This window comes from Dunckerocampus dactyliophorus, chromosome 19 (assembly GCF_027744805.1).
Source record: "Dunckerocampus dactyliophorus isolate RoL2022-P2 chromosome 19, RoL_Ddac_1.1, whole genome shotgun sequence".
Classification (NCBI taxonomy): domain Eukaryota; kingdom Metazoa; phylum Chordata; class Actinopteri; order Syngnathiformes; family Syngnathidae; genus Dunckerocampus; species Dunckerocampus dactyliophorus.
The window spans coordinates 5,583,846-5,611,032 of NC_072837.1; the positions used below are offsets into that span (position 1 = coordinate 5,583,846).

At 41.4% G+C, this 27,187-nt stretch overlaps 1 protein-coding gene and 1 long non-coding RNA gene across 6 annotated transcripts in view; one reads left to right on the plus strand and one right to left on the minus strand.

Moving 5' to 3' along the window:
- Nucleotides 1–6,347, minus strand: part of map3k5 (mitogen-activated protein kinase kinase kinase 5) — a 58,383-nt gene extending 52,036 nt beyond the window's left edge. The window contains exon 1 of the mRNA XM_054762120.1: nt 6,261–6,347. Within this exon, the coding sequence (XP_054618095.1) occupies nt 6,261–6,309 (49 nt within the window). The 5' untranslated portion in view covers nt 6,310–6,347. The remainder of the gene's footprint in view (nt 1–6,260) is intronic.
- A 15,532-nt stretch (nt 6,348–21,879) lies between these two features.
- The window catches only part of LOC129172378 (uncharacterized), a 129,414-nt gene continuing 124,106 nt past the window's right edge, over nt 21,880–27,187 (plus strand). For all 5 annotated transcript variants that reach the window (XR_008566993.1, XR_008566994.1, XR_008566996.1 and 2 more), the window contains exons 1-2: nt 21,880–22,047; nt 22,141–22,238. This is a non-coding gene — a long non-coding RNA (uncharacterized LOC129172378). The remainder of the gene's footprint in view (nt 22,048–22,140; nt 22,239–27,187) is intronic.

Sequence of the window (27,187 nt, forward strand, 5' to 3'; positions counted from 1 at the left end):
CCATCTGCTGTCCGTATACTGCAAAAAACGCTAGTCAAAGATACTCTCATGACAGAGCTCTGCATCTCATCATTCAGTGGTCATAAGTCATCCCAGTGGTCCTCCAGGCGCCGTTCCGTTGAACTGTAGTGTTTTTGTATCCTTGTTAAAACATATTGCTCTCTTTTGACCCGAACATTCATTTACAAGCTAGCAAGCAAGAAAGGTAGCATTGACACAGGACACACAGCGGCAGGAAGAAGATTGATTGACAATCAGGACGCAGAAAACAATGGGCGGTGCAGACAGACAGCGAGGGAAAAGACAGACACTCAACTTCCCATAATGCAATTCTTCTTAAAGGGCAATGCTCAGCCTGTAACAGCCGCCATGCTGTAATGCTTGTAATGCCATGATTACCACGAGATGTCGCCAAAGACCATACATTCATTCACTTCATTAAATGTCTGTACAAAAAAGCTTTACGTAAAAATGTTGCCAGACCAAACTTGTCCACAAGGCTGTGTCATCTTATTTTCTTCCAGGCGTACGTGCAGCGCCTTAATTTCCACTATGCATTTCCATGAAACCACACAATATGCTTTATGATATGTATGATGTTTCTTGCCTCTGCTTCACGTGTGCTCACCATTCATTTGGACACACCCACCACAAAGGGGGTGAGAAGCCAATGAAACTCTTGCTGACAGACAGAAAAACATCAGTAGGTACGCAAAATCTTCAGCCATCTTAATTAATCAAATAAATTAACATTCCTCACGGCCATACAAGTGTAAAAAGAAGTTCACCTCTGTATTCTTAAATGTAAACACAATAAACTGTGTACTCCCAATAAGTGCTGCTCCTGTATTGTCGATTTAGCCGTGAGTGCCATTAGTACTGCGCTCTTAATTTGCAATAAGTTCATAATACGTTTCTGTTATATGGTCATCATCACATGGGAATAGAACAAAAGGTAATCGTAAGTAAACGGTAGTAAAAGACCACAAATATGCAATAAAAATTCCTACAATCATTAAAATTTACAGGGTTAAAAAATACAACTTCCAATAATATAAATACAATAAAAATCAAAGAAATATACAGTCTGTGCCTTGGCTCAACAAAGGCTGGGAAACGCTGCTTTATATGTTAGGAGCTGTTTTTGAGGACCTCCTGCACAAAGATCCTCTTTGTGGTAAGAGTGCTGTCCTGTTTTTAAGAACCTACTCCTTATTTCTGCTGTTTTTAAGAACCTACTGCAAGAAATGCTAGTCGAAGTTCCTCTTTGTGACAGGAGCACTGTGCTGTTGAAAAGAACTTACTGCAAAAATGCCAGGTAAAGCTCCTCTTTATGACAGGAGAATGCTGCTGTTTTTAAGAACCTACTGCAAAAATGTTGGTCAAAGATTGTTTTGATGACAGGAGCGCTCTGCTGTTTTTAAAGGCTTGCTGCAAAAATGCTGCTTTTTATGACAAGAATGCTTTGTTGTTTTATGAACCTACTGCAAAAAATGGTCCTCGTTATGATCTGCTGTTTTTAAGGACTTACTGCAAAAATGCTACTCAAAGATCATCTTTACGATACCATAGGTGTGCTCTTCTGTTTTTAATAACCCACTACAAAAATACCAGTCAAAAATCCTCCAGTCAAAGATGTTCTTTAGCTGCTGTTTTTAAGGACTTACTGCAAAAATGAAACTCAAAGAGACTCTCTATGACAGGAGTGCTCTGCTGTTTTTTTAAGAACCTACTGCATAAATGTTAGTCAAAATACTGTTTTTCTGCTGTTTTTAGGAACCTACTTAAAACATGTAGTCAAAGATACTTTCTATGACAGGAGTGCTTTGCTGTTTTTAAAAACCTACTGCAAAATTGATAGTCAAAGCTCTTTTTCTGCTGTTTTTAAGAACCTACTGCAAAAAAGCTTGTATAAGATACTTTTTGAGAGAAGAACTCTGTTGTTTTTAAGAACCTAGTGCACAGATGCCAGTTAAAAATACTCATTTTGACAGGAGTGCCCTGCAGTTTTTAAGAAGTTACTGCAAAAATGCTTGTCAAAGATCCTTTTTGTGACAGGAGCGTGTCGCTGTTTTTAAAAACCTACAGGAAAATCGCAAGTCAAAGATCTTCTTTATCTGCTGTTTTTACAAACCTTCTGCAAAAATGCTAGGTATAGATCCTCTTTATGACATTAGTGCTTTGCTGTTTTTAAGAACCTACTTCTTAAGATCCGCTTTATGACATTAGTGCTCTACTGTTTTTAAGAACCCACTGCGCAAATGTTAGTCAAAGATCCGCTTTTTCCGCTGTTTTCAAGAACCTACTGCAAAAATGCCAGTCAAAGATCCTCTCTATGACAAGAGCGTTTCGCTGTTTTGAAAAACCTACAGCAAAATCGCTGGTCAAAGATCTTCTTTATCTGCTGTTTTTATCAACCTACTGCAAAAATGCTCGTTAAAGATCTTCTTTACTACACGAGTGCTTTGCTGTTTTTGAGAACCTACTGCAAAGATGGAAGTGAACAATCCTCTCTAAGACAGGAGCGCTTTGCTGTTGCTAAAAACGTGCTGCAAAATACCAGTCAAAGATCCTCTTCATGATAGGAGTGCTCTGCTTTTTTTTTTTTAAGAACCTACTGCAAAAATGCCAGTCAAAGATCCTCTACATGACAGGAGGCTCTGATGTTTTTAGGAATCCTCTCCAAAAATGTGGGTCACAGAGTTTTGAACCGAACCGTATTTGGCCCGCGGGCCACCAGTTGCACGGCCAACCTAGCGAGAGTGTAGTCGTGTGTAATCAGCATGTGTTCGAGTGTAGCTAAGCATTCGCAGTCAGTCTGTGCTGCGGCCTGCAAATAAAGCCACCCACCATGAAATGGTCACTCAGCTCTGAAATGGAGAGAATCACTCACACGGCCAAAACGTCGAGAAGTTCACTTAGTGGGCCGGCGCAGGTAAACGATAGACACTCGGAGGCACAGACTTATTGCACGCCGTCCATAGGCATCCGCACAAACATTAGTGAGAGGGAGGGGAAACAAAATTACAGAAATCTGCTAAGTTTGACAAATGGCGGGCGCGGCTTTTTGCCACTAGCTATTAGCCTGCAATGATTAATAAGTGAGAAAATAATTGCACTTCATTGAGATTGATGACGCCCCATTTAACCTCCCCTCTCATCGCAGGCTGCGCCACGGAGCATCGAGATGAGCCTCGGACATGCTGCTGCTGCTGCTACGCCGGCCTCACACACACACACACACACACACACTTTTTAATGATCCTACAGGGCATTTTTCAAACGCCTCGCAGCGCTGTGATCGTAACTTCATTGTTAGTAAGTGAAAAACAATGATCTCAGCTCTAGGAGGCCTCTGGGAATCTCTCCCTCCACCAATATAGAAGCATTTAAGTCACACACACACACACACACCGAGGGGAATCAATGACAGCGGCGCCGCCATTAACTCCAACGCTAACGAGTTTGCCAGCCCCTTATTGGACTCACGCGCGCACCACATCAGGGCACGGAAAAAGGGTTAAAAGGCGAAGAGAAGCGGCGGTGATGAGGCTGATTGGCGTCGGGGCCTCTCAATCTGCAAAGAGACGTGGCCAAGGTTATTAAAGAAGGATGTCGCGGAGCAAGATGGCCGCTGTTGTGACCAGAGGCGGTGTGCAAGAGATAAATGGTTGACCCAGCCTGGTGTCAGGTTAGGATTGATGCCACTATCAGCCCCACTGCTTTCCCAATGATTTTCTCAAATCTCTGATAGAGTGTGTTATCTAGTTACTGGCATGAGGGCAACGGCCTGCAGGCACAAGAGAAGGTCAATCTATGAGGACAATCTTTGTTGGGCTAAATGAGAAAAAAGAGCTCACAAAAAAGAATAAAAAGCAGCTGCTAGGTCTCTGGGATAAGATAAGCCAAATTACTTCTCTTTAGTAGGATAGGCCTCGGGCAAAACATCAAAAAAAAAAAAAAAAAGTGAGGCAGCTGTTGTTGCTCTCTAACTTCAGCGTTGTAGATTTCACCTGGACGCTTCCTTGAACTAATGTTGACGCTGCAATGGAACCCCCCCCTCCAGGATTGAAAGCTAATCTGCATTCAGATAATAGACGCACAATTTCCTGAATAGATCATAGAGTGTCTCCATTTTGTTGGGAAAGAGTTTGACTAATAGCTTCTCATTTAGCAGCCCGGAGCCTGATCAATAATTGCGTGCCAATAATGATGGAGAGGCGCGTGCGAGGGGAAATGATTCCACTCATTGTCTGAGAAAAATGAAGGCGCGGACATCACCTGGAGGGGCGGGGAGATGTCCACAGGTGGTGGTATGACGTGCACGTCGATGAAAGTGAAGACAAATGATGCGCGCGCACACACACACACACCTTATAGTGTGGGTGCTTTCATCACCAAAATGTCTTTGGAGACAACTTCTTCAACTCACACACATCAACGCTTACAATGATTTGGAGGAGAGGCTGTTCCCATTGTGAGGCGTTCAAGTGCTGGCTCATAACACCTTTTTTTATCTGTTAATAATAAACCTCACCTTATTCCTCTGCCTTTTAGCTGCAAAAATACTTTCCTGTACAGTTCTATGGTCATCATCACACTTTATTTCTTACTGAACTTTGTTCTGCTAATTATTTATTATTAAACTACATTTGGTCTACATTAAAAAATAGAAAAGCACCGGGAGAGCACAGACCCCGGCCAAGCACCATAGTTCCCCCCCCCCACATATTGTGACTTACACCATAAATATTAGTCGTACATTTATTTTATCCAAATATTTAGATCGCTAGTGTTAGCATGCTACCAATGCTACATGCTAAAATTAGCATGCTAACACCTTGCATAACAGCGGTAAGTGTTTATGTAAGTGTCTAGCTATGAAAATGGCAAAAAATGCTACCAAACTAATCTTACCATGCAAGCAATGCTAACATACTAATGTTAGCATACTAACACGTAGCATAATAGTGCTACGTGTTTATATATGTGTCTAGCTATAAAAATGGCTAAAAATGCTACTATGCTAATGTCAGCATGCTAGCAATGCTATCGTTAGCATGCTAACACCTAGCATGGTAGTGCCAAGTCTTTATATGAGTGTCTACCTATGAAAATGGCTAAAAATACTACTATGCTAATCAGAATCAGCTTTACTGGCCATGTATGCTTACACCATCTTTTAGATGCCAAATTGTACAACTTCCACATTGTGAGGCGTTCAAGCGCTCCCTTGTCATACCTTTATACTTGTTTCTTTTTGCTGTGAAAATACCTTACAGCACAGAAGAAAATGTCCCAAGGTTATCATCACCCCCCCAAATAAAACAAACATAAAAAAGTAAAATAAGTAAAGAAAAATAAGTAAATCTTTTAGATGCCAAATGGTACAATTTACATATCAGGAGGTGTTCAAGTGCTCTCTCTTAATAGTTTTATTGGTTTCTTTTTTTCTGTAAAAATACCTTCCAGCACAGAAAATAGTAATTATGGCAGGTGACCTGCCTCCCCTGACTGCACGTCAGCGATAATAACATGAGCGACTGATGCTGCCATAACTCTGAACCCTGACTTCACCTGCTGTCCGCCACCCATTCTGCTCCCCTCCTAGCGTAGGGGACATTTACTGCGACGCACACGAGCACAAGTTTTATTTACGTCTTAAGTGGCTTATTTTCTCCGATTGTGTGTACTATATTGGGTAATGGGAGTGTAAAAAAGACTATAGAGGTGTTACGTCATGTCTAGAGGGCTGTAATAACAGGTTTCCTATGCCTTAGCTACAAAAGGAGGAGGGGCTAGTCACACTATCACGAGGTGTTCAAGAGTTAACTCATAATGCATTTTTTATTTGCTTATGATAACCCTCGAGTTATTTATCCGCCTTTGTGGTTTCTTTTTGCTGGAAAAATCGTTTCCTGTAGGTTAAAAAGCTGCTATGGTTATCACCACTCACAGACAAAAAATGACTGAATCTTTCAGATGCCAATTGAGCTGTAGGAGACTCTAGAGCCGATGTCTACAACAGGTAGCGAGCAAGACTTACAGTACAATACGTGCATGAGGTACGTTACTGTTTTCTGGGGCTGTCAAAAATAGCCAGTTAAGGGCGGTAACTAATACACTGTATTTCATTAATTACGTTACATTTTATTTTAGCGTAATTAACACACACACATTATGGCACGCCATGGCTCCCTATTATGATGACATACTGCGGCACAGTGTGGCTTCCCACACTTTTTTAACCTCATTCTTACCTGAACACATCAACGGCAGTGCAATTCCAACACCATATATGTGTCTCATACTCCGAACAAACACTTCTCTAGTCCATTCATCGCAACAACACTTCCTCGTTGTCTCGAGACAGAGCGCGAGGTGCGTTCATGGACACTCCGAACATCACAACAACGTCTTTATTGTGCGTGTATGGGTGGTGTAAATAAACAGAAACGCAATAAAAATGAGTAAGTGGTTATTCTAATCGCTCACTTTGTAACTTTTAAATGCAGAAGTACAATTTTTTTTAATTTAAGAAGAATTAAATTATTTAAATTAATTAAATTAATTAAAGAAACCAGTGTTAGGTAAATTGATTTTCAGACATGTGTGCCATCTCTTAACTTGATTTAAATGTAAAGTTAATTTGACACTGTTGATACATACATACATCCTGCCCTGTCACTTATCTTTCTTTCAATAAAATACAATAAAAATGGGCCTATTTCAGTCATGATCATGGCAATTGTTTAATTTATTTTAAAAATGCATACAAGTTACATTGGAATACATCACATAGTACAATTTACTGTTGTACATGTCCAAAAAGAAGTAGGCAAATCCTCCCCCCCATCCATTTCACGTCAAGTGCAATACATTTGTTCACTTTGTGTATTCCAAATGTACTCCTGGCTAGTTTAAAATGCATAGGAAAATGATAAGGTTATATGCTAAGGTAATAAGGTAACATAGGGGGTACATGGTGATTAATCATGATTAATTAATCTGAAAACCATGATTAATCTGATTAGAATTTCTAATCATTTGACAGCCCTACTATTGAACAACAACAACACAAATGGAGTTAAAACACACCTTTTGTCCTCCAAGTTCCAGCGGAAGCTTTTCTTTTAAAGTTTTTTTTGTTTTTTGTTTTTTTTTTACAAAAAAAACCAAGAACAGTTTGAACATAGTGCTCTAAGTGGATTGGGTTCCTGTCAGAGCTGAACGTTTGGACATTGATAAATTTCCTCCTGTGTGGGATCAATAACTCTCACCTCTCAGCCGTGGGCTCCCTCGGAGTGGGACGTCATAATTACTCTGTCAGAGTGAATGCCTGTCTGTGTAAAGACTGGTAACTGTGCGTGTGTGTGTGTGCGTGTGTGTGTGTGTACAGAGTAGCACAGAATGTCAAACTAGAAAATATGCATGTGGATTCTGTCAGCACCAGCATATATGCATGTGTGTGTGACAAATGTGTTACAAGGAGTGCGTATGGAGATTTATGGATTAGTATGTGTGTGTGTGGGGGCCCAGTTGTTGATTTGTCGGCTGAGCTGGTCGCTTGATTGGCAGTGAATGACAGTCCCGGCAGCCCGCCTCCTCCTTTCTCCTCCCACGGCGCTTTTTAGATGCCTGTCATTTTCACCAATCGCCGACTGGATCTGACAGTTGCCCTGACAAGCAACCTACACGCTACACACATGCTCCAACGCATTGACAGATACTTACACATTGCAGCGACTACATTTCCTGAAACTAAACTCAAAATGCTAAGCAACTTATAGCTGAATGGTCTTTAGAAAGTAGATGTTCCTCATTAATATGTGCAGTACAGCTTTGAAAAAATACACAAAGGCTTCGCTACACATCTTAAAATAGTCTGAACTATCCGTCCATCAGCTACGGACATGTAATCAGTAAGTTTGATCATGTTTCATCGTGTTTTCGTCAGCAAACAGGCTAACCTAGCGTGATGCTGCTGTTAGAATGTGACTGTAACGTTAGCACTTTAGCTTTAACTTCTACAAGGCCGCTACACCTGGAGGCACGATCAGGTCCTCAAGAGTCTGGCAGTCTGGGATACCATCAACTCCTTGCCCTTGAGAGCTGCCAATTCCATGTCTGTGCCAACATTTGTTGGAGAGGGACAGAAGCAGCCTAACCACCCAGCTACCAAACATGAAACTGGACAGCTAGCCATGGCCCGGGATTGGAAGATGCTAGTTGATATTGGGCAAGCAACTAATCTTTCCCCCAGAGATTGCAGCCACCACCCTCAGGCCACACTTGGTGCTGTGGTCCCCTTCAATAAAGGTGGTCTACATCATAGAGCTCACGGGCCCATGGGAGGATTCCACCGAAGAGGCCTACGAACGAAAGAAAATGCGCTACACAGATCTGGCAGCAGATGCACAACAACGAATGAACGATGGAAGGCCAAGGTCTATCCAGCTGAAGTAGGATGCAGAGGTTTTGTGGCTTCTTCTACCATCAGGCTTATGAAAGACCTTGGCATTCATGGCCAGGCTCTGCGACAGACAATAAGATCAATCTCTGAAGCGGCCGAAAGAAGCAGCCAGTGGCTATGGATCAAGCGCAAGGACACTTGCTGGGCTCAAAGCAAAAGGGGGGCACACCTGGGACGCCAGGTGTTGCCGATGAGCTCTCTGGAGGTGTCATGGGCCTATCATTGAAACACCAATAAAGGAGGGTACCCACCTGACGACCCTAAAAAAGTTTTAAAAGTTTGGCCACACCGTCAGGAGAGCTGGGTTCGAATCTCCGCTTGGGTGGACTTTGCATGTTCTCCGTGTGCGTGCGTGGGTTTTTTCCTCCCACATTCCAAAAACATGCATGTTAGGTTAATTGGCGATACTAAATTGTCCATAGGTATGAATGTGAGTGTGTGCCCTGCCACTGGCTGGCGACCAGTCCAGGGTGTAACCCCGCCTCCTGCCCGAAGTCAGCTGGGATAGGCTCCAGCATACCGGCGACCCTAGTCAGGATAAGCGGCATAGAAAATGGATACATAGTACCATTCATCCATCCATCCATTGTCTCTTGAAAACCTCCTGTATATTTAATAAAGTTTTTATGAGGTGACAGTTTGACCTTTTTCTGAGGAATGCATTGTTTTCTACCAAAGATTCCAAATTCTGATTTCTATACTGTATTTTTTTCCACACTACACACGATCGAGAAATGATTAACTTCATATATGGATTTCACTTTGTCATACCTGTGGCTCAAATTACATGAATTGTGCCGATAATTATTCTATTATAATATTAATAATTCATTTATTTTTGCACAAGGCAATCCGGGGAATAGCATCGGGCTGCTCCATTTACCAGGTTAGCTCAGATTCATGTAGACACCTCCATATGAGTGTGTGTATATGTTCTGCTTGTGTGTGTGTGTGTGTGTGTGTAGGACAGCATGTGGTTAGTGAAAGAGGCAGCCAGTAGAATTAAAAGTATGCAAAGCGAGGACAAGGCTGCCCCTCATAAAGCCTCCACAATAATAATAATAATAATAACAATAATGGGCGAAGCAATAATTTAGACATCACTACTAATCACTCTCATTTGGAGGACAATAATAACAATCAGGCTCATTTAAAGTGCAGTTTCTCCACAGAGAGCACACAGTGCCTTTGGGGTTGGCTGGTGCTTAACCTAATGATAGGAGTTATGATTCATGGCTCAACTCTTCTGCCTTGCATGTTTGTGCACACTGCATGAACACAGCGGTGCTGGGGGTGGGACTTCTTACTTGACAGGCAGGCTATGGATTTCATGAAAGCAGCGGCCTCCCTCGAAAGCTGAATGCCCCTGAAGTCAAACAAGTCGCAGTGTGACCGAGATTGCTTTTTTTTGTGGTAAAATCGCACACAAAAACTGGAGTTGTGAAGAGCTGTGAAGACACTTGGAGGAAACAGAGAAAGCCACCCATTACACAACTAATAATTAACAACAACTAAAAGGAAAGGTTAACATAATAAAACACTGTTCTAAAAAGAAAAATTGCTGCCGGATGTGTATGTATAATGCCCCCCTTCACATTTCCGACCGCCCCCTCATCTGTGCATGCCTAGAACCGGCCCTGGTCTTTACTATCAATATTTTTATGATTCTGGCAACTAAATTGCATTTTGGGGGTTTTAACATACTCAAAAACTCAGCAACCATTTCGAGTGCACTCATCCGTCGCTCCATCGCGGTTTGAACATTGCTCCCTCACGCTATCGCGTTGAATGAATTCATAAATGATGGCTGTTTTGTGGTTGACTATTATTAGTCTAAAAAATGCATATTTAAGCAAATGTTACATAATGGTGGCTTAAATTAACTAAATTAACTAAAATCCAAATACAGTTTAAGGCAATGCATGATGTTGATGAACTGTATTCTACAGTGACCACGAGGTGTCACTAGTAACACGTACCAGCTGTTATTGTTTTATAATTATTTATCTCACAACAGGCACAAAAATAACATAATAATAATAGCCATCATCATCATAATAACATTGGGCTACTGTTGTGGCCGTACTCCAGGAAAAACTCAACTCTGAATCCTCGATGTCACTTCCTGTCCAGGCATTTATTGAAACACACACGAGCACAAGTCTTATTCATGTCTTAAATGGCGTATTTTCTTTGATTATATGCAATATATTGGGTAATATGAGTGTAAAGGTGACTATAGGGGTGTTATTTCATGTCTAGAGGGCTCTAATAATGGTAAAAATCGTATTTAGAAAGCCATCAACAGGTGTTCTATGCTCTAATTATGAAAATATTCAATGTATGAATATTGAATCCTGCTTTGCAGCAATTCACTCATTGTGGTCGGGTCTGGAACCAATTAACTACGATTATCCAGGGATGACTGTATGTGTATTTTATGGAAAATACGCGTATTTTAGAGGTCCTCCTAAAATCTGCTCACTAGCGCCCTCAGAGAGTTCTAAAATATCATCCGACTGGGACAGCTGGTTGGCCATTTTGGTTTGCAGGGGCCAATTTTTTCTGGGATTCGGCCATTGTCGTATTTTCTGTGGCAGAAATAGTTTCTAAATCCAAACAAATCAGGTATTCTTTAGGTTGATTTTGTCCGTGCTAATCAGTGATAGTTTTGCAGAGGACAGGTAGGACAACGGTTTTGTGTGAAGAATGACAATATTGTTGCTGGGGACCCATCCCCTGCCTTTTTTCATTTGGATTTGTTTCTGTAGCTGCACTTTTCTCCATTTGAAATAGCCGAGAATGCAGATTAATGCAACGTTTGCGGCGGCGCTCCCTCAGCCCTTCACACTACTACACGCTCATCTTAAACACTCCTTTCTCTGTCTGTGATTTGACATGACATGCTGGAACACGGACAGTCAAGCATTAACGCGATCCCTCCCGAGTCGTCCCTCATCCCATCTGGGCTCCCCAGCTTTGAACTCTTTGGATGTGCGGCTTTTCAGCACCGCACACACAAAATAATTCCAATGGTCCGGCACTGATTCGCTGTAAAAACTCGGACAGAGGATGGTTTCTGCGCCGCTTGGGAAGATCAAAAGCTCCACTGACAGAGAGCGGGACGCTATCGTTGGACTCCCATTTCACTCACAGACGAGTGTGAAATGACTTAATCTGCTGAGTGGGCTCTGACTAGACACCATGATACACTACTAGCGTGCGCTCAACCTTCTTTCTTCTCACTCTGGGCAGGGACAGGCCACTACTGTGCAAGTAGACGTTCAAAAAAACATGTTTTATGTGATGCGTTTTACATTTCAAAACATATCACAAAGTCCAAATAAGGCAGATCTTCACTTTATGCTGCAGCGCAGCTGTCTCACACAACTGTAGACTCATTTCAGTGTCTTCAGTTGCTTTAATGTCGTATGCACTTATCACACACAGAAAAATGTTTCACTTAATCTACAGTCGAATCGACTTAAAAGTCCATCTCTGTACCTTAAATCTGTTTTGATGCGACGATGTGATCCAACCTGTAATGTTTGGACCAGCCGACGCTGCGTGTTGCGAACGCATTCCCATAAATGAATAATCCTGCACAAAAAGAAAAAGAGTCACGTGTCGTGTGCGAGAGTGACACTGCATGTAATACACAGTTGCGCTTGCTACACTTCCTTTCAGTTAACTTGAACCTCCTCTATGCCTCCCGAGTGCGATGCAGACTATTCTGGGGTCAAAGAAAAGAAAAGTGAAAGTGAAATTAGTCATTGGGAAAAGGTGAGCGGAGAAATCGGCATTGACTGCAAGCCTGTTCCAAGCGGCTCAAACGCTGCGACCCGTGGTATGTTTGAAGGTGTGAAAGGATCTTCTCCTATGAAATCGACAGTGATAACTAAGCAGCATCACGGTCTCATTATTCAGACTGGCTCTCCTTCCCTTGCAACGTCCCTTCAAGTGTCTGCAGGGATTCAAAAGCAGCGTGATGAGTTTTTCTTCTCATTTTTTAATTACTGTTTCATTTTCTTCTTGTGTTTAATGTTACTATGACTGTATTTTATACATCCTCCCTGTGGTTTGTGTGCAGTGTGAGCGACTTTGATGCTAATTTAGGTATGATTCAAGTATAAGTTGGTAAAATCACGTCACAGTCACAGGAACTCGCCTAAATTGGAAACACCTGAAAAGATGCGACTTCAAAAGATTGAACTTTTCTGTTAGTTGTTGAAATGATACAAATCAATCAACGAAAAGGTCCTGAAAGCGTGCTCTGTCTAGTCTAGGAGCCCAGATTCATCGAGGACGGTTGGAGGAGATGGATGTTACATTTTTTTTATATTAATTTTATTTTAAATTTCTGGTGTATAAGCCACTACTTTTTTCTTAAACTTTGAACCCTGCAGCCTATACAGCAGTGCGGCTAATTTCTGACCATGTTCTAATCTCGTGACACCTCCTTTACTTCAGAACGACTACTGATTGTTTAAATACACGAGTCAGTGAGGTAACGGCAACGCTTTCTTTGGCAGGAGCCAATCACGAGCTATAAGGGAACTCACAACGAGCTTGGAATTGCAGGACGTCGTTACTCAATATAACAGTCGGACTCATGGTGTCATCGTAGAAAGAACGCTAAAATCAGCACACATCAACTTAACAGTCAAAAGGTAGCTAAGAAATATACATGACAAAAACCAATGCAATTTGAACTATTTTAACTTCTTCCAATATTGCATTTCTTCCCAGGAGAGCGGTTCATTGGCCAGTTCATTGGGAGCTCAGCTCCACGAGCAGTCGAATGAATCATTGCAGCGTGCCTGTGTCCACCAGAGGGAGCTCGTGAGCTCCCAATGAACTGCTCTGCTGGGAAGAAATGCATCATGGGAAGAAGTTAACATAGTCGTTTTCTTTTAAACTCGTATTGGTACTTGCCTTGTATATTTCTTAACTACCTTGTGAGTGTTAACTTGCTGTGTGATGAGTTTAGTGTTGTCATGACCTTCTGTGATTTCCGATTTTCTCATAGCTCTTGATTGGCTCCCGTCAAATTAAAAGCTGCTCGGTTCTCACTGACTCGTGCACACCACAATATGCCATTGCATGACACGGACATGTGCAGATTATAGTCTGGTGCGGTTTATACTGTATATCTACAAATCTGTTTTTCTCTCTAAATTTAGTGGATGCAAATTACAATCCGGAAATTACGGTATTTTGTACTTATTTCATTATTTTTAAATGACTTATTTGTGTACATTTGTTTTTATTTGCGAGAACTTTTTGAGAACTTTTCATAGTGTGCGTAAAAAAAACGTTGAGGATCCACAGTCCTAAAATGTTCTTTCATTTTTGGGTCAAAACAAAGGAGCGCATGCGACCAATTTGACTCAAATCTCTTTTTGGAGGAACAAAACACACAAACAACCCCAGTCCAAAACATAATCATCATATCATAACTGTAGTAAGGCTCTGGTCTGCAGCTAATTGTACTGGAAAAGGCAAAAATGTGCAACGTTAATAAGACACGAGCAGAACCGTAAGCCCAGGCCCGCAGTAGTTGACGGTCTGACTTCAATGATTAACACAGCGCAAAAGGGGGGAAAAAAAGCAGCAATTTGCTCAAACTTCTGAGCCTGAACCACTTGAATAATTTAGCAGAGAATATTATAAACCAGCTAGATTATTTCAGGAATAACAAACGAGTTTCAACAACGCACACCAAAAGCTCTACGGCGTCGCTGCTAATGGAGAACACAGCGTGCTCGGCGGGCACACAGAAGCGAGGGAAAAAAAGACAGAGAGGGAAGCCTAACCAGATAACGAGAGTCGACTTATCGCAAGGATTTCTTCATCTCCTTTCATCCCCGCTCTTAATTTCCCCCTTCATTAAAGGAGGAGTCGGACACAGTGGCGGGCTGCGGTGCTTTGTGTCCACCCAGAGCTGTCGTCTTCGTCCTCCCTCAGCCTTCTCCTCTTCGTCTCTCCCCTGAACGTCCTGTTTAGCTGTTTAAGCCCATGACACAAAGAATATTGCATGTTGAAAAGCACCACACACACACACACACGCTGGCTTTCTCTCTCTCTCTCTCTCTCTCTCTCTCTCTCTATCTCTCACACACACACACGCACGCACGCACGCACACACACACTCTTGCCCAGAGCAAAAGGCCCCAGGCAGTCTCTTTCCCACTAGCCAGGGGCGATCATGCTGCTTCTATGATACTTTAACTGTGGGGTGTCAGGAAACATTAGGTCTTTTAAAACACAACTACAGTGAAGTTTGTGCACACACACACACACACACACACACACACACACACACACACACACACACACACAGTAGTGTTTCCTTCAAGGCCAGAATACTTGTGAAGGAAGCTAACTTTTTATTTTTTCTCTAAATAAGTTATTCATCTGCAGTTTTGATGTGATCCAATAGCTGCTAAACATACACATGCTATAATGCTAATAATCTAGACCTCATGGGGTGTCCTCATTTGTTCACATGATTCGTTCCCTCGCTCGATCGCGGTTCACCTTTCTCGGATTTGCTGTTTCGCGGGATTTCCTTTAGTGTACAGTCATGGAAAAAACGACTAGGCCACCCTCGTTTCTTCAGTTTCTTGTTCATTGTAAAGCCTGATACGACTAAAGGTCCCTTTGTTTGGACAAATATAACAATGACAACAGAAATAGCTCAGAAGAGTGCAATTTCTTGGCAGTACGACGCTCTAGCGATTCATGATCAAGAAAACCATGGCAGTTGCTTGATATCAGCTCTTAAATTCAACCCGTATCAGCTATATTTGTTATCATCATTATATTTGTCCAAACAATTGTACCTTTAGTTGTACCAGGCATTAAAATGGATCAATAAACTGAAGAAACAAGGGCGATCTCATCATTTTTTGACTGTATAAACGCTGTTACGGGCCAAACCTGGCCCTTTAAAAAGAATTGCATTGTGGGAAGTTGAGTGTCTCTGTCTCTCTCTTGCTTGTCTGTCTGCACTGCCCATTGTTTTCTGCGTCCTGATTGGCTGTAGACCATTGTCAATCGATCCCATTCGTGCTGCCCTGCCGTGTCTCCTGTGTCATCGCTAGCTTGCTTAGTTGCAAAAATGATCCAGGAGGACTGCAACAGGAGGAGTACTGCTACAGTACAGGACGAGAAGGCACGGTCACATGAGTGAAATACGCGTGGGTGATTTAATAATTTCTTGCGTCCTCTCTGTAGGTTGATCATTAAAATTCAAACAAAGGTTGGAGCTTTTTTGAGAGTGTTTAAACAAGAGAGAAATGTCAGAAAATGTTATTGCCTGTCTGAGAAGAGTGTGTAAAGTGTCAATGAAGTTGGCTACTTCGTGGATTTCACTTATTGCGGGCTATTTTGGGAACCTATCCACTGAACACTGAGCAGCATTTGTTTGTGTAAGCTAACACTTCTACTCCTCAACCGCTGCACACGAAAGGATGAAAAGTTGGCAAAACATGCACCCCTGCTGTGTTGCTTGTGCTTTCTCTGACCAATACACCACAAAGCGGCGCTGTTATCAAACTCAACACTCAATCCATGCATCATAACTCCTAAAGTTTCACCCAATAAGGTGGAGTGACTTGAAATTTCTCAGAGGTGTTTGACCGATTCACCATGAAATTTGGTAGACAACTTTAGGGGACTGACACGCAGATGTGGGTAAAATTTGAGCAAGATTGGTTGACAAACAAGGCTGCCATCAAGCAAAACGTCCATGCCGAGGCAGAGGCCGGACTTAGCCATTAGTTGTCCATAAGTCACTGATCATTTGTGTAATGATGATCACATTTTGAGGATATGTGCATGGCGCATGGTCGCAGAAGACCACTATGTATCCTAAGGGGCGTCCTCCAGTTGTTCATGATATTCCATGTATATCCATGCTCAGCAGAGTAATTGGATTTCAATTATAGGGATAGCTCAAATTAAACTGTAAACTGTTTTTGTGAGCAACACACATAAGTAGAGTGTAAGTAATCCATGGAGTGTTTGCAGTGATTTATGCATACCAGCATGAGTCCAACAGGAAATTCATACCACTGCCCCTTCCCTCTTATTTCCTGTCTGGACCCTCTGAGATAAAGTCTAAATGCCACTGAAAATATGTTTAAGTGAGTCCGGTTGTCTTTCTCCTGATGTTCAGGGGCATTCAGTGTATATTTAAATGGAATGACACCAACATAGGCAGTTCCTCCCGGCCTAAAACGTGCATGTTCGGTTAACTGGCAACTCTAAAACGATCCATAGGTGTGAATTGTGAGTGTGAATGGAGGTTTGACTACAGCAGGGGTGTCCAAAGTGCAGCCCGGGGGCCATATGCGTTACATGGCCGTGTTTTAATTGGCTTCTGAAAAGATAATTTAACAACAAAACTGAAAAAAAAACACAAAACAACAGCAAAAATTGAAAAAAAAATCAGCACTAATTATTAGAGGCATTAAGTCAAAATATTAAGAAAAAATGTAATTTTATGACAACAACGTCATTATATTGTGAGGAAAAATAATGGCAACTTAGAAATATATGTACATAATATATACACTAAAATAAAGTCGTAATTAGGAGAAGAACATTTAGAACAACATAAGAAATGAAAAAAAAACTGTTGTAATTTTATGAGCGTAGAGTCAAAATATGAAAACAAAAAAGTTGTATTGTGACAAGAAAAAAGTCTGAAATTTACAAGAATAAACTGGGAATGTTATGAGGGAAAATAAATAAATATATATATTTAAAAAATAATAATTTTAAAGTTGTAATATTATGAGAAACAAATATGCTGTAATTTTTGGAAAATGAGATTGTGAAAAAATGTATAATATTATGGGAATAAAGTCATAATTTTATGAAAAGAAAATGCGCAAAGATTTTTCAAGAAAAAAGTTTAAATATTTGGAAAATGTGCAAAAAACAACAGCAAAAATGAGGAAAAAAAAGCAAAGACTGGCATTTATACTAATAATAGGCTTTTTCACCTTTATAAAATACAGTATATATACATATACAATACAGACTGTTAATACAGTAACTTCTTAGCATATTTACAAAATAGCCCTTGCATCCTTTCATTTTTCAGTATGTGGCCCTCAGTGGAAAATGTTTGGACACTCCTGGTCTACAGTAGAAGTGTCCTGAGTGACTGGTGACCAGTCCAGGGCGGACCCCACCGCTCACCCGAAGTTAACTGGGAGAGGCTCCAGCTCCAGCAGCGACACCAACATATTCCACCTCAGTTCTTCTAGGGACTGGCAAGTTCTTAGAACTGCAGACTTTTAATAATAAAGCATCTACCATCGGGATTTAGGAAATACTTCACGTATCCTATCAGTAAGTCCTCTATCTTCCTTCACATTATGAGGGAGAACAGTATGAAAGCAGAGGAAGATATCACAGATATTACAATTTAATGAATTGCACGTTTTCTTGTTCCTTTGAAATGTTCCTGAATTGTGGAGAAAGTATGTTTCGATAAGATATTTATTAGTTTGTTCTGTCCAATAGGAGCCAGATGGACTGTTTTACTCGTACAGTTGCCGTCCAACTCTTCACTTAATGAGCTCCATAAGGATGTTTTATGATCTAGCTGTTATTCAGAAGATAGATTAAAACACATCACCAAACTATGGAAATTATGTATTGACACCTGCGAGCCTTTTGCTCAAACTTCAATCAAAAATATTAGAGTTTTTGCAAAACTTTTGCCCAAAAAAAACCCTTAAATCACTTTTGATTGTTATTGTTGAATTTTCTTTAGATTTGAGATAGGGAGAAATGTATCCGCTTGTGTCAATATCAATTTGCTATTGGAGTAGTTATATGGAATATTCCGGTCACCAGGCATCAGTAATGTTATGAGACATGACGTTAGATTACATTACCTTTCACACTGCACGGACACTGGCTATTGAGCCGGCGGAGCCGAGCCGACATGCCACGGCTGATATCGAGTGGGAAAAAAAGGTTCTCCTCTCATTCTGTGTGGAAGTGGTACGTTTTTGGCTTCTTTGTTCTTCTTCCACACTCTGTTTGAAAGTTTAGAATAAGTAACTTGGAGAGGCTAACTAGTTAGCTTGCTAGGTCTCTATGCTAGTGGCGGCCGTCTGTTGTGCCCCTCCTGCAGTGATCCCGCAGCTTGTGCAATGTGATGTAAACACAGAATAATACGAGTGTAAAAGGGACTAGTGGGGCGTTATTTCATGTCTAGAGGGTTCTACTAATATTAAAATCCGTATTGAGAGAGTCATAAACAGGTTTTCTGGGCCGCACGGTGGCCGAGTGGTTAGCATGTTGGCCACATAGTCTGGAGATCGGGAAGACCTGGGTTGGAATCTCCGCTTCGGCATTTCTGTGTGGAGTTTGCATGTTCTCCCCATGTGTGGGTTTTCTCCGGGTACTCCGGTTTCCTCCCACATTCCAAAACGATGCATGTTAGGTTAATTGGAGACTCTAAATTGTCCATAGGTATGAATGTGAGTGTGAATGGTTGTTTGTCTATATGTGCCCTGCGATTGGCTGGCGTCCAGTCCAGGGTCCTCTCGCCCGAAGTCCGGTGGGATAGGCTCCAGCATACCCCCGCGACCCTAATTAGGATAAGCGTCATAGAAAATGGATGGATAAACAGGTTTTCTATGCTATAACTCCGAAAATATTTAGTTTATTTATTTTGAATCGTACTTTGCAGAAATTCACTTTTCACAATTCACAATTCACCACAATAAACGAGGGACGGAATTTTTAACCCAATTTTATATATTGCATTAACCACATATATTAGTATGTGTAATATAATTAAATATCAAATAAAATAAACTTCTCTGGGACAAATTGACAATAAAATATTTGTCAGTGTGCAGAGATTATAATATGATAAATTTTTAATTGTAAAAAAATAATATATATCACCAGTGGTGATGTCCATAGACCATAATAACAGACAGTCAAGCTTCTGTCTGGTGGGAAAAAAGTTTAATTGAACAGTTTGTACCACCACACACAAACACACGCACACAGACCGTGTGTACGTGTGTGTGTGTGTGTGTGTGTGTGTGTGTGGCTGTTAATTAGATAATGAGGTACAAATGACAGTGACAAATCCCTGCTGCTGTGACCACAATAAGGTGCTGCTGTCCAGGTTTAATATCTCACGGCTTAGTCGTGTAATACTGTTTGGACACACACACACACACACACACGTACTAGAGACGTTTGTCTGACCTCATGTAAGTGCTCTCAATGTAATGATTTACATTAAGAGTTCTGCTGTCTCCATGGAGATGAGTCCTCACATTATAGCAATGGTGTCTGAAGAACACCTTGAAGATGGAATTAAATGTGCTAATCATTCCATTAGGAAAGTGTTTTCCCTGCCATTGTTTTTCTGCATAAGGTCTCATGGCATGGGCATACAACAGTCGCACTGGTGTTTACTGATGATGTGGCTGCAGCAAGCCAAGACTTTTCGAAGGTAAAGAAATGCCCCATCCTAAAAATCCTGTAATTTTCATCTTGTTTCTTCCATCTCCTGACTCCTTCTCCGCTTCCTCCTCTCCTCCATTCTCCTTCCTCTCGTCGGGCCATAACCGAGTAGATGATGGGCCATAATTCAAGGGGATCCAGGCTGCCCCAGACATGCTCACATTAATTGGATGTCCATATTAAATGGGAAATGAGAGCTGCGCTGAAGGAAAAAGTGAATGACTGACTCTCTTGGCTGCTATTGACCTATGAGGAAGAGACGCTGCCCTTTTCCGCAGCGCTCTCCCTCACCCAGTTTTCTCTGCTACCGTCAGTCTGATGGATATCAAAGCATTCATTTTCTGACCCCTCACCTGGAAGCGGATTAAGCGCTCTGATTCAATAGGGCTGTTAATGGGGGCGCCAAAAGTTTATGAGGATTCCTGGAAAAGGCCAGGGAAATTAGATTGTAAGCTAACAGATTTATTGCTGTGTTTCAACACATTGTAAAAAGATTATAGGACCTCGAGGCAGGTTGGAGGGACGCAGTGGGGCCCTTGGTGTGAAGGAGAGGTGCAGGGGAAAAGAGTTGCGCTCTCATATATCCCAGAAAGTCTACACTGACGGGCGGAAAAGACAAGCATGTCACTCGGCCGTGAACGCACGCGTGCACGGCTGTAACCTGAAGGATGTTTAGACAGCTCGCCAAGCGTTGCTGACACTAGTGATGTGACCTGGGGTGTTGATCTGCTCCCTCTTGTTCTTCACCACTCCTGCTTCTACCTTACAGTGTTACTGAGACCATGCTTTGCACACAAAAGCATGCATGGTGTTTTTGCAGTCAGCAAAGCACTCCCGTCCAAGTACTTCACCCAGCGATAGTTACTAGTTACTTTCCCCTAAAAATTCATTGAGTTACCAACAGAATTACTCCTTCATAAATGTAATTAGCAGGGAGAGTAATCATGGTGTTATCTGAAAAACCTTCAAATATGTAAACAAATTTGTATTTAGCTTTGTAGTGGCGTGTGCCAGCAAGAGATGTTTCATGCGATTAGGCTGAGGACTGAGGTTCTGAGTTCCAATTCTTCACCAAAACGATAGGGGGCGGTGTTTCCCTGACCGTGTGAGCAACCACAACTCTTGTGTATTCACCTACAGCAGGGGGCCTCCACCCCTTGGCCGCGGCCCAGCACCTGTCCATGGGTGGGGCTGAACCAGACCTCTGGAAGCTTGCAGGTACAATGATAAATAAAAAAGAAATACACTTGTAAATAACTACATCAAATTGTATGTAAATGCATATCAATTTCGGAAATAAGGGCCATTATTTTATTTTTAAAATAATATACAGTTACAAAATCCCATAGTTTTGGCATTTGTATATTGTTTGTCGCAAGCAGCGACCCGTCCCACTTTGTTCGACGACACCTGAACGCACCATCTTGCGTGCTAACTTTCTCTCATGCCACACAGATAGACTACTACTGTATTTTTCTTTCACCTCATACAGTATTTCACCGCAATTATATATGTATATATATCAAATATAATCAAATAAAATGTATATGTACTATATATATTTATATGGTACTTGTCTTCCCTGCACTTCCTGTTCAATGACAGGCCAATGTGTGAGAGTAAGGTATAGTGAGTTCTGCCTGCAGTGGAGGCAGCGGACTGAACCATTAGTGGGTGGGGGGGGTCAACTTACCAGTCAAATGTGAATTAGTCTGAACATATATAAGGAACTGACACAATTGTATCACTCAAAACTTCAGTAACCACTTGACCTAACATTTTTACCAAAATGAATTTGAAAAAAAAAACCGCCTAAACTTTACGTTTATGAAACAGGGTAAAAATAATCCCCCCACACATGGTTGAACCAGGAAGTAGAAAAGCAAGACACACCTATTTTGACAGCTTTGGCAAAATGGCTTCCCAAGGCTTGTGGGAAGGCTGTTTGGCGGGAAATTAATTTTTGAACTCAAACTTTGTGAAAAACTTCTTTTTATTGTTTGTTTCAATGACCCCAAATTGACTGACTGTTTTATGTACCAATGTGTGGATGATAAAAGGTAAGTGAACATTTTGTGTGGCCTCCTTTGAGGCCTAATTATCACCACAGTTATACTATTACACCTAATCTTATTTTACATTTGATCCCATAGGAAATTAACTGAAGGATACTTTTGAAGAACTGTGGCGGTTTTAAAGCAACATGGACATCGACCGCCATTAAACATCACAGGAGTGGACAACTTTTAAGGTAGGAAAATTGTTAGCATGGCATGGTTTATGTTTGGAGGCCAACACAAACACAGCGAGTCATGCAAAAACATGACTATATACATCCTATCCATCATGCATCTGCCCACCTGGCAATCTACGGTATCTAGTTTAATATTGATCTACAGCACAGTGACTTGTTACAAATGGTCTGTGATCTTAAATAGTTTTCCAAATGGCAGCAATAAATACCAAGGTCAAGAGAGGTTCAAGTGTTTGCTGATCAATAAGGAGTAAAGTGAAACTCCGACTGGTGGTGGAACTACAAGCATGGCGTGCTAAATTTAGATGGACTCACCGGGGTTGAAGTGTCTCTTGGGCTAAGCTGTAGAGTTTGGGTTCAAGGCTCTCCGACGTACTGTTGGGATGCACACCAGCGCCTCAGGAGCTCTTTCTCGCATAAATTAATTTACATTTGGAGGATTTTCTAAAGATGCTGGCTTCCTGCGGAGCCGGCGAGATCAAAGTGTCTCATTGGGCGTGTTGGGTGATGTTTGATGTTTGCGTTTGAGTGCGAATGTTGCTGACTTGTGCTTCTGTCTCTCTGCACAGCGGGCGCTGCTGCTTTTTCCCGCCTTTCACATTCTGCCGTTCCTCCTCCCCAACACCCCAAATCCGACAAATAACTTGGATTTAGATTCCCTTTGCTGACATATTCTTAATCCTCCCCACCTACCTAACAAGCACTCCATGGCGGATGATGAATGATACAGAAGTTCAAATACATGCTCCAAGTAAAAACTATTTATGTGCTGTCATGAAAATCCAATGTTTGGCTTCTGATTTTACATGGTGGTGCTGCTGATGCTTGTGCTTGGGATGGCAAAAGTTTATTTTCCTGCAGTGCTTAAGTTGCCGTTAGAACCATTGGTTGTTTTTTGTCATATGACATTTCTGCATCTTCCATCCATTTCCTGCTGCTTATCCTGTTAAGGGTTGCCAGTCAAGCATCAAGCATCTTTTTTAGCATACAGTGTAACCTGACCTGAGTCGGTCCCACTTTTGTCGACAAACAAGTCAAGTTTAATGACTAAAAAGTGCTCTCCGAAACTGACGTTGACATACTTTTGTTGATATTAAATTTGAGACCAAAGGGGGTCAGTTCTAGGGATGTCCGATATTGGCTTTTTTGCCAATAACCGATATGCCGATATTTTCCAAATCTCAATTTCCGATTCCGATATCAACCGATACCGATATGTGTAGCATCACATATCTCCTGTCATGGAATTAACACATTATGGTGACCCACAATATTGTTTTAGACATTTTAGACATTTCTCTTTGAGATTAATAAAATATCTACCTATCTGTCTACCTACCTACCAACCAACAGAGGTGTACTTCCGTTTCCAGGTCATGAGGTTGTTGTAGCCACTTAGCTATTGCTAAAGAATTGTTGCTTATTGTTGAGGGCCACCTACCTCGACTGTGCCAGCGCCGCTACAAGCTAACGAGTTAGCTAACGTCGGTGCTCTGTGCGGCACACCCACGCCCGTTGTTTCCACATATCAAGCCTGGTTCTGACTACGAGGAATAACAGAGGACGTGACGAGGTATCTCCACGTATTGGTGCTGCTGGATGCCTCGATGGCGGCAAGTACGGGAGCCCATAGGCCTATATATATATATATATATATATATATATATATATATATATATACATATATATATATACATATATAACCGATATTACATTTTATATCAAGCCGATAATATCGGTGGGACGATATTATCAAACATCTGTAGCAATTTCTTTGAAAAATGACAGTAGAGTTACGCCGCCTTAAAACAAAACAGTGACTTCCTGTTCAGTGCAAAATAAGCTTCAAAATAAAAACATAGTGTGGTTAACCTGTACCACCCAACAGCATCAACAAAATGCACCAATCCAATTTTTTTTGTAGACTGTAAGCCAATGAAAGAAAGGTTTGCATATATACAGTATGTAAGCTCACTGTGGTCAAGACATACAACTATTACCGCAGCAGCTCTGTTAGATAATAGTATGAAATATCATATGAAAACAGAATACAAAATATGCACAAATGGAGGAAAACAATGTCAACAAACCGTGGGTTAAAGAATCATTTATCTTCTAGAGCTGCAACAATTATCCAATCAGTTAACCACTTAATCGACAACTATTCAGAAAACCTTCTAAAAACATTATATGTAAACATGAAATAACAGCCCTATAGTCACCTTTACACTTGTATTACTCAAATTACTTAGTAATATAGTATACAACCACATAGACGTCCACTCCGACACTACTGCTAGCTATGTTACATAACATTGCGCACCGCATGTGCACAGGCTATGGCATCACTGAAGTGACGTAGGAGACGGCCACCACCTTAATCGTAGCAATTTACCGAGCTAACTACTTAGTCTCCAATTTATTTATTCTAAACGTAAGAATAGGTGTGAAACTGAGCGAGGAATAAGGACAAAATAAGCTGCCAAAAACGTACCACTTCCACACGGAGTAATAGGCCACAGTCAACCAAGAAACTGCGATCATTTATTAATTCAATCATTTTTGAAAAACTATTATTGGAACAGCAATGGAACGAGGGACGACTGTAAATGGGCACGTATTGGCTATTTTTGATTATGTGATGATGTAATTACTTGTATGATTATTACAACCGCTTATGCCGACAACTGCTTATGTCGTCATCAGTCAGCCCGTGCGAGGGGTTTCAACGTAAGTGTTCTACTGTATTTTGCATGTTAAACAGTTTACATATACGTAAAACGTTGTTTTAGTGCCAATATTGTGATTAACATATACAGTATTTCAGAGTTTGACCAACATTTTTGTTAAAAATACACCTCTAAATTTGCATCATTTGTGATATGAAGTCACACGAGGTGTCATTTCATTGGGGAATCAAAAGAATTGTCTTGCTTTTTCTTGTTTGGTCCCCCCCCCCATCCCCCAAAACTTTTACCACAACAAGGACCTGCCTCAAGAGAAGAAGAGTATGTGAAATAAGCAAAAATGAAATTTGACTAACAAATGCTTTGACTTGCCAAACCGCTTGTAACACGTAAAAAGGCATTTTGGCAAGTCACATTTTCTTGTTTTGTTGGCAGATTATTTTGCTCATTATAAGAGCAGAAGAAGATTTTCCTGGTAATTTGTGAGCACGTGTGACATTGCGTGTGTGTTTACAGCACTTTGAGGCATGTAGACATTTCTCACAGTGCAGTGGCGTTGTGTGCCTTATTGGTTTAGCCTCATTTTATTGAGACAAGTGTTTGTGTGTTTATTCCAAGCTCGTATGGGCTCTGATATGCAGCTGACCTCAAAGCCAACTACTCCCCCATTCTTCCATGTCTACCTTCCTCTTTTCTCTCCCTCTTGCCTCCTCCCTTCTACCTGGGGCAAAGTCTTATGTAAAACACATTTATTTTTAATGGATTTTTTAATGAATTTTTTAGCTGCCTATTAATAATGCCATTAGTGGTGGCAGAGCGGCATCAGACAGCAGCTCAGCCTGCTAATCCTGCCCCCCAGCCCTGGCGAACGCCGCTAATCCAGGCCCCTGCTTCGACTCCAAGTAGGCCTCACACACAAACACACACATCAACATTGTGCAAACACACACACACACACACACAAATGTTGGTTCATCCTCAAGTTTGTGTGTGTCTTTCACTGACGCACACACCACCTCTTCTTTTCCATTTGCTCTCTGTCTTCTAATCCCTCTGTCACTGTTTCTCTCCTCCCCCCATGCATTCATGTCCTCTCGTCCAGCCTTCGCCTCCCACTTTATTTCTCCTTCTTTCATGCGCTCCCTTCCATCTTGACCTCCTCTCTCTCGCTCTCTTTCTTCGTCTTCACATCTTTCCTCAAACGCCTTTCTTCCTCTTCTCCCCTGGGCACCCAGCAGGCCTGGCCTTGGTGCTTGACTCCTTACCTGGGGCCCTTACTTTGCACGTGTACACACACAAACACACACACACACACACACACACACACCTACAAAAATCCCGTGTAAGGCGGGAGCAGCCTAATAGAATTTGAGCCTTGCTCAGAGAGCGCAGGGAGAAAAGCTGTTAATTACTTCTGGTTTTAATGCTAATTAAATGTTTCAATTAATGGTGCGTTTGTTGCCAAAATGCGTGTCGGTAATTGGCGAATGGCAATAAGGTGTGTGAAGGCAATAAAGAAAGACACAAAGTGAGAAAAAGAGAGCGTGCTCCCTCCAAGATGTGCCAGGAGCCTGGAGCAGTGCAGCATGGGAAATTGCATTCATGAGGTGGAAAAAAGGCCTGGAACAGATTCAATACAGCTGTTTTCCATAAAGATGTTCATGGCCTCCATCAAATAGTGTGTCTGCTGGTGGTGTATACTCTCTAAATACTAATGAGGGCACCCAGCGAACAATACTAACAGACAGAGAGCACTTTAATTAACACAGTGTCAACTGGTCACTGAAAGGAGTCCCTTTTTATTAACAAAGCTAAAAATCGAAACAACACCTTAACAATTGTGTCAGGGAATATGTTTATATTAGGGTGACCAAAACTTTTTCCACAAAAGCGCGCATGCAGGAAAAAAAACAAAGGATGCGGGGGCCACTTTGATATTTTCATGAGTCGGTGACAAATAAGAGTTTTCATTATGAGCAATTTGAACATGTTTTGATCAATTGTTTGAAATGCTTCCATCAGGTTTTTATATGTTGTATTTCTGTTGGTTTCACGTCATTTCAGGTAACCATTTTCTTCCCCCGGAAAATGTCAAGTGGTGTAACCACAACAAAAGGAGAGATATTGAATATTTATTTCCACCTAAGGTGTGTGCAGGTGGACTTATGAAAACAGTTACTTATTTTCAATATATGACTTGAAAATGCATTTTGTTGTATACGTTTTAACAATATAGAGCAGGACAAATACTGAAAACCA